General features: G+C 46.2%; 1 protein-coding gene across 2 annotated transcripts in view; it reads left to right on the top strand.

Annotated features, from left to right (window-relative positions):
* Positions 1-7,761, top strand: part of CAMK2B (calcium/calmodulin dependent protein kinase II beta) — a 39,848-nt gene that overhangs the window by 29,035 nt on the left and 3,052 nt on the right. The window contains exons 16-18 of one of the 2 annotated variants that reach the window (XM_045286319.1): positions 7,037-7,112; positions 7,263-7,357; positions 7,569-7,740. In XM_045286319.1, coding sequence (XP_045142254.1) covers positions 7,037-7,112; positions 7,263-7,357; positions 7,569-7,738 — 341 coding nt within the window. In that variant the 3' untranslated portion in view covers positions 7,739-7,740. Of the gene's footprint in view, positions 1-7,036; positions 7,113-7,262; positions 7,358-7,505; positions 7,741-7,761 lie in introns of both variants that reach the window. The other variant, XM_045286320.1, reaches the window with a different exon arrangement.

Below are 7,761 nucleotides of genomic sequence, written 5' to 3' on the forward strand. Positions count from 1 at the left end.
GAACAGTTAATATGCTATGACAAATAATAATACTAATTTATAAATTATCAAGGGTTCATGAGGGAGTGGGGAGCAGGGAGGGAGGGGGGGAAATGAGGAGCTGATATTAAGGGCTCAAATAGAAAGCAAATGTTTTGAGAATGATGATGGCAACAAATGTACAAATGTGTTTGACACAATGGATCTATGTATGGATTGTGATAAGAATTATATGAGCCCCCAATAAAATGATTTTTTTAAATTGAAATTGCACTGCTGAGAAAAAGGCCAGGAAAGTGTCCCAAAGGCTCTTCTTCCATCTCAACAATGCACTTGGCCCTCCTCAGAGGGTACCAGGGCTGTCCCATTAGAGTGACGCTGGGAAACCTTGCCCCTGCCTCTCTCTGCCTCTCATCAGGCACTGTCAGTGTCCTCTGTGTTCCCCAAACTCAACAAAGCATGTAAAAGGAGCACTGTTGGCATTCCCCAGGGATGACACCACCGCTGACTGTTCCCCAGGAGCTGAAGTGACACTGTGGACACGGAAAAGTCCAGAATTCCCCAGGGAAGGGATAGAGGGCTGGGAATCCCACCTTCACCAGGGTATCGACCTAGGGGAAGGCTCTGCTGAGGAACAGTAGCTTCCAGCTGTCTTGTTTTTGCTGAGTACGGTCTCTGTGATTTTATAGCGGCACACTGTGCTTTCCCTCGCTACATACTTTCCCAGAGTTCGAGCATATGGTGACCACCTTTGTTGTGTTTGCTAAAACCGCCTGCTTTTCTGTGGTTTACTTCACGTATATCATTGTTACCACCTCCTAGTTGTCCCCTTCAGAACTCACTACAAACTTGATTTGCAGTTCGGTGGCTTTTAGTGCATCCAGAACCACTGTATCATTTCCGGACCATTAGCAGTTATTCCCCAGCCCCCAAGAAAAAAAACTATTATTTATTTCCTGTGCCTATAGAGTTCAGTAGTCCACATATTTCGTGTGAACGGAATCCAATATCATGTGGCCTTTTGTGACTGGTTTCCATCATTTAGCATAATGCTTTCAAGGTTCATCTATGTTGTAGTGTTTCAGGACTTCATTATATCTATGGCAATAATTTTCCCCTCTATGGTCATTATCCATTTAGCAATTGATGGACAGTTGGTTCATTGCCAGGTGGGTTTTTTTGTGGCAATTATGAATAATGCAACTATGAACATTCATGTACAGATTTTTGTGTGGACGTATTTTCAATTATTTTACATATGCACGTAGGAGTGCAATTGCTGCTAATTCTCTGTTTAACTTTTTGAAGAACTGCCAAACTCTAAAGTGGCTGCCCCATCTTATATTACCACTTGTACAGTAATTTCTCCACATCCTCATTTACACTTGCTGTTTTATTTGTTTCTGAAAATAGTCATGCTAGTCAGTGTAAAGTGATATCTCATTGTGATTATGATAGGCATTTCCCTACGGCTAATAGTGCAGAGCATCTTTTTTTAAATTGTTTTATTGATCTATAATTAACATACAATTCAAGAATTCATATTGAGTGTTGTGCATTCACCACCACAATCAACTTTAGAATATGTCTCCTTCCCTGTAGTCATTGTTGTTAGTTCCCTCTTTTCTCCAACCTCCCCCGTCACATACGCACTGCCATCCAGTTGATGCCAACTCATAACGACCTGATAGGACAGGAGAGGACTTCGCCTGTGAGTTTCCAAGCCTGTAACTCTTTATGGGAGTAGAAAACCCCATCTTTCTCCCAAGGAGTAGCTGGTGGTTTTGGACTCCCAAACTTCATATACAGAAAAACATATAAAACAAAAACAGGGGGGGGTGGCCAACATGACAAAATCAACCAGAGAAAAACTTCAATCCAAAAGAAAGAAAATATTGAAAACTGGGACAAATTTAAAATGGAACAAAAGGAAGATCAAAGGCTAAGTTGTTCCTTTTAATCTAACGCCATCTGCCGTGATGGACTTCACAATGCTCTCTGACGGCCAGGCCAATCACATCCCTGGACGATGGCAAGAGGGATTCACCAACAGCTTAACTTTTGATATGATTATTGGCCACTGATACATCTTCTGTTGTGTCTATATAGATCCTCTGCTGATTTTAAATTAGGTTTTTTTGCCTTTTGATTGTTGAGTTGTAAGCCATCTTTATATATTGTGGATACATATCCTTAATGAGATGTGAGTTTTAATTATTTCCTTCCATCCTGTGGGCTATCTTTTAAGTTTCTTGATGGTGGTCTCGGAAGCACAAAAACTTTTAATATTGATGACATCCAATATACCTATTTTTTCCTTTTGTACTAAGAAAGCTGTCTAATCTGAAATCACAAATTTTAATTCTGTTTCCTTCTAAGAGTTTTATAGTTTTAATAGACTTAGGTCCCTGGTCCAATTTTGGTTAATTTTCATATTTGGTGTGAGGAAGGGGTCTAATTTGTTTTGCACATGCAAATACATTGTTCCAGCACCATTTCTTGAAGCGTGTCCTATCACCCACTGAATTGTCCTAGCACCTTTGTCAAAAATTAGTTAACCATTGTGTTAGGCAGGGTTCTGTGGTGAAGCAAAACCAGGGCACTTATTAATATATATAGATAGGTTTATACAGCACAAAGAAATATAACAGCTAATCAGTCCACACATCAGTACAGAGGGCTCAGTTCAACTCACTTCCCTGGAACAGTTAATATGCTGGAAGTCCTTCCACTCATGAGGGCTGTGGGGTTCCCAGGTCAAGGAAGCAGAAAGCTGAGTCTTCCCTCGGGTAATGCAAGCAGAGTCCGCCCACAGGCAGCAAACAGCAGGGTGGGTCACCAGTTCAGGAGCTTAGCAAGCAGGCCCCGATGGGATAGCAAACCCAAGCAATGTAAGATCCACCAGCCTCAAACTCAAGTCATGTACACAGCAGCAGTGTGGCGAAGCAGGTCCTCAAAGGAACCTCAAGCTCTAGCCACCTGATCCACAGGTTGGCTTGTCCCACAGGTGATGTAGCTCACAAGTTGAGGCAGAGAACTAGGTAAAGCGGCTGCATGCTGGTCCCATCACCAGAGAGAAAGAGGGGTGAGTCTTGCCGAGCCATTTATCTCTTTGCCCTCCAATCAAATAGCGACCTGATTAATCCCACATGTTCCTATTGTCCAAGTTGGCACAGTAAACCTACCTGTCACAACCATAATGTATCTGTTTATTCCTAGCCTCTCAATTCAACTCCATTGATTTATGTGTTTATTCTTATGCCAGTACCATAGTCTTGGTGACTGTAGTGTTGTATGTTTTGAAATTGGGAAATGTACATCTTTAAGCTTGTTCTGCTATTTCAAGGTTATTTGTTTTATTCGGGTCCTTTGCATTTCCATGTGACTAATTTTAGGGTTAGCTAGGTGGCATAATGGTTATGCTTTGGGCTGCTAACCACAAGATCAGTAGTTCGTGCCAGCAGCTCTGCGGGAGAAAGATGAGGCTTTCTACTGAAAAAAAAAAAAAAAGAGTTACAATCTCAGAAACCCACAGGGGTAGTTCTACCTTGTTCTGTACGGTGCTATGAGTCAGCATAGGCTCAATTGGAAGTATTTGGATTTTTTTTCTTTCGTAGTTAATATGTATTTTAAAAAATGCCACTGGGATTTTGACATGAATTGTGGTCAGTATTTAGATCGATTTGGAGAGTACTACCATCTTAGCATGAAGTAGACCAGTCTGTGAACAAAGGATGCCCCTTCATTTATTTAGATCCTGTTTCATATCTCTCACAGAGGCTTTATAGTATATCCAGGTCTTAAGTCTTTCACCTTTCTGCCAGGCATCTTCTACTCCATCTTACTCTCCGTGCCATGTTTACGCAAAGCCCCCAAGAAAGCACAAGGACAGAGTGTAAAGCTTTCTCAGCTCTTTCCTAGGTCTGGGCAGAACCGTGTACACACACATTCCTTCAGAATTCCCAGGAATCTGACAGAGCTTTTCGAGTTCCCCACAGACATCTCTCTACGCAGTTGCTCCTTTTAAGCTTCTGCATTGAGCTCATTAGCCATAGTTGGTAACATTGCTGCAGAAAGCTGTGGTGCTAAACAACTGCCACTGATTGTTTTTTTTTTTTCTTTTTATTTATTTATTTATTTATTTATTTTTAGCATTTTATTAGGGGCTCATAGAACTGTTATCCCAATCCATACACATGAGGAAAAATGAGGGCCACTGATTGTTTTCAACAAATGTCCTCTGGATGAAGCTGGACATCGAGTGAGCCCAGAGTCAGGTCAAATAAGGGCCAGCACTAAATGGCACTTGTCCGTTCCGTTGCCAGATAAGAGATAGTTCTCTAGGATATAACTTTTGGAGTGACCCACACCTAATTTGCCCTTCCAGGGCTGCCAGGCTGTCACTCTTACTATGGTCATGAGGCTGTGAGAGCTTTAGGTCTCAGGCTGCAGGCTCAGGCTCTGTGGGTTGGCAAGATGAGTGCCAGCAGCCCCCAAGCCTTTATTGCTGCAGGTTCACCATCATTTATGTTGGCAGGTACCCCAGGGGACCCTGTGGAACAACAGTGCCTCAGCGTGGGCCTGTTATTGTTCTCTGAGCCTGTTGGTGTGGCCACTATGTCATTTCATCTCCAGGACAGTCTTTCTCTTTTGTCCTGACCTCCTGCTTTACCAAGGATCGGGTCCTTTTCCAGACACGCTCAGGAGCTTCTAGCTGTTATTTCTTCCAAGACGGATTTGTTCTTCTGACAGTCCATGGTACCCTCCATATTGTTCACCAGCACCATCCTTCAAAGGCACTGGTTCTCCTTCGGTCCTCCTTAGTCATTGCCAACTCCCACATGCGATATGAGACACCTGAAGATCCCCGGCTTGAGACAGGGCCACCCTAGTCCTCGAAGCGACCTCTTAGTTCTTCAACATTTTTACGAGGCCTGGTGAAGCAGATTTGCCCAGTGCAGCACATGGTTGGATTTCGTGACTGCTGCTCTCAGGAGCATTGATTTGGGAGCCAAGTAAAATGAGATCCTTGACAACTTGTTTTCCCTCTGTCTATATTGGTGCGGTCTGTTGGTTCAGTTGTGCAGGTTTTTGTTTCATGTTGAGTTGCGCTCCACATTGAAGGCTGTAGTCTTTGATTTTTATCGGCAAGTGCTTCAAATCCTCTTGGCGTTCAGCAAGCAAGGTCGGGTCATCTGCATATCACTCTTCCTTTCATTCTATGTTCAAGGGCAAATCTGAGAGCCTCTTCCGCACCCACTTTGGTCTTTTCTCTCTCTTCCCTTTGCGGTGACCGTTTGCTTTTTGAATGTCTGATGTCCTTGAGGTCCTCCTACAGCTTGCCACGTCTTCAGTCGTTCATTTTCAATGCATGGAATTTGTCCCTGAGGCGTTCTCTAACTTCACGCGGGATAGACTCATGGTTATATTTTGGCTCGCATGACTTGTTTTAATTTTCTTTAGCTTGACCTTGAACTTATATATTAGCAATTGATGGTCTGTTCCAAGTTGGACCCCAGCCTCATTTTGGCTGAAGAAATGAGCGCCTCTCTATCTTTTCTTCTCACAGATGTTCTCCACTTGATTCCTATGTAATCCATCTGCTGAGGGCCACAGGGATGCCAGGGCAGCTTTTTCGGGAGCATGGCTCTGTAGAGTGCTGTTGGTCGAGGCCCTCTGCGGCTAAGGGAGTGGCGTGTAGGCTAATGCTCAGGAACCCTATGATCCCAGAGGAAACGGGCATGGAGAACACAGCTTTCCAGTTCATTTGTTGACCTCTGAATTTTTATCATGTGCACATATTTTGCTTTTAAAAACCATGTACCTGTATGTGAGGTGTGTGGACATATGACTGTGTGCATGCATGTGTGTCTGTAAGGAAATGGTTACAAACCTGACTCAATAGACTATTTTTTTCTAGGGAGAGCAAACCAAGGCCAAGATTGAAGGGGGTTGACAGGGAAGGATTGTCAACTACATCCAAAATATGTCTTTACAATATGTCTACAGCAAATATGAAAAATGCTGATTTGAATCCACAGGGTGTAGGTACACTGAGCACTTTATTCTGATGTTTAAAGTATTTTTACAATTAAAAATAATTCTAATTTTACTTTAAAATTGAAATCTGTTAGTACCGTTGTCTGAACTGCAGTGGCAGGGTTGCATGGTCTTGGCAGGAGAAAAGATGGGAGACCAGGGTGGAGAGGCCATAGCAGTGGTGCGCAACCTTCCTAATGCCACGACCCTTTCATACAGTTCCTCATGTTGTGGTGATCCCCCAACCATAAAATTATTTCGTTGTAATTTTGCTACTGTTATGAATTGGGTGACCCCCATGAAAGGGTCATTTGACACCCCCCAAAGGGGTCGCAACCCACAGGTTTAGAACTGCTTTGCTATAGGGTCCACACCATGAGCTGCCCAGGGCCTCTGTATTCCTGGGGCCTCTATCAGAGGCCTCTCCTCAGGACCTCCTGCTCCCCTTGCTGAGACCCCTCTCTGGCCTTCGTCTCTTGTATCCACCACCTCAGCCAGTGGCACCCTGCTGCTCTACTGGGGCCCATCCGGAGGATGGGATCTTTGTCATCCTGCTGCGGACCCAGTTTCTAGTCTGAGCCTGTCACACAGGCAGCTGTTCAGAAACAGCTGCTGAGTGACAGTACAAAGAACAGGTGGGGGGAGGGACCTGGAAGCCTGTGGGCTGCACACTGAAGGGAGAGGCAGGAGGGAAGTGTGGCCGGGGATGCTAGGGGCTGTCTTAGAAGGTTATTTTCCTGCTTACTGCTTTTCCAGACATTTGGTAATATGGATGACGTGTTTCTATCATTTTTAAAGGACTTTATTGTTTTTCAAAAGAAGTTCTTTCATTGGGAAGGCAAGTATACCACTGGTGACATTGATAAGTCTGGGCTGAACAGTACACAGGCCTCTAGGCCTGAGGGGCTAAGCCAGCAGCGTCCCTTTGGGAAACGAGGGGGCAGTGTGAGGGTGCAGGGTGGCCCTGGGCTGTCCGACTCACTGGTGGCATGTGTCCTCCCCCCTACCCCACCCCCAGCCCGCAAGCAGGAGATCATCAAAATCACCGAACAGCTCATCGAGGCAGTCAACAACGGTGACTTTGAGGCTTATGCGTGAGTTCTACAGGGCACGCAAGGGGGTGCGGGGTGGGTGCTCCCCTCGGCCCTTACTCTGTGGGGCGAGGGGATGGACAGGAGGTGGGAGGAGCCTGCCCCAGTGAGGGTCCAGATGCCTTCCTCACTTGTGCTCCCCCCAACTCCCAGGAAAATCTGTGACCCCGGCCTGACCTCCTTTGAGCCGGAAGCGCTGGGCAACCTGGTGGAAGGGATGGACTTCCACAGATTCTACTTTGAGAACTGTGAGTGGGGGGCTCGGGGCTGGCGGGTGGGGAGTGCGCCCCAGGCCCTGCCGCTGGGAACTCGGGGCTTGGGTTCTTGGAGTGCCAGGCCCCTTCCCGTTGCGGAGGGGGACAGGGGGTGCCCAAACCAGCTCCGCTCACCTCACAGTGCTCGCCAAGAACAGCAAGCCGATCCACACGACCATCCTGAACCCGCACGTGCACGTCATAGGCGAGGACGCCGCCTGCATCGCCTACATCCGCCTCACGCAGTACATCGACGGCCAGGGCCGGCCCCGCACCAGCCAGTCCGAGGAGACCCGCGTGTGGCACCGCCGGGAAGGAAAGTGGCAGAACGTGCACTTCCACTGCTCAGGCGCACCCGTGGCCCCGCTGCAGTGAGGGTGAGGGCGGGCGGCAGCGGC

This window comes from Echinops telfairi, unplaced genomic scaffold, assembly GCF_000313985.2.
Source record: "Echinops telfairi isolate 266 unplaced genomic scaffold, ASM31398v2 ScPeMD7_7;HRSCAF=31, whole genome shotgun sequence".
Classification (NCBI taxonomy): domain Eukaryota; kingdom Metazoa; phylum Chordata; class Mammalia; order Afrosoricida; family Tenrecidae; genus Echinops; species Echinops telfairi.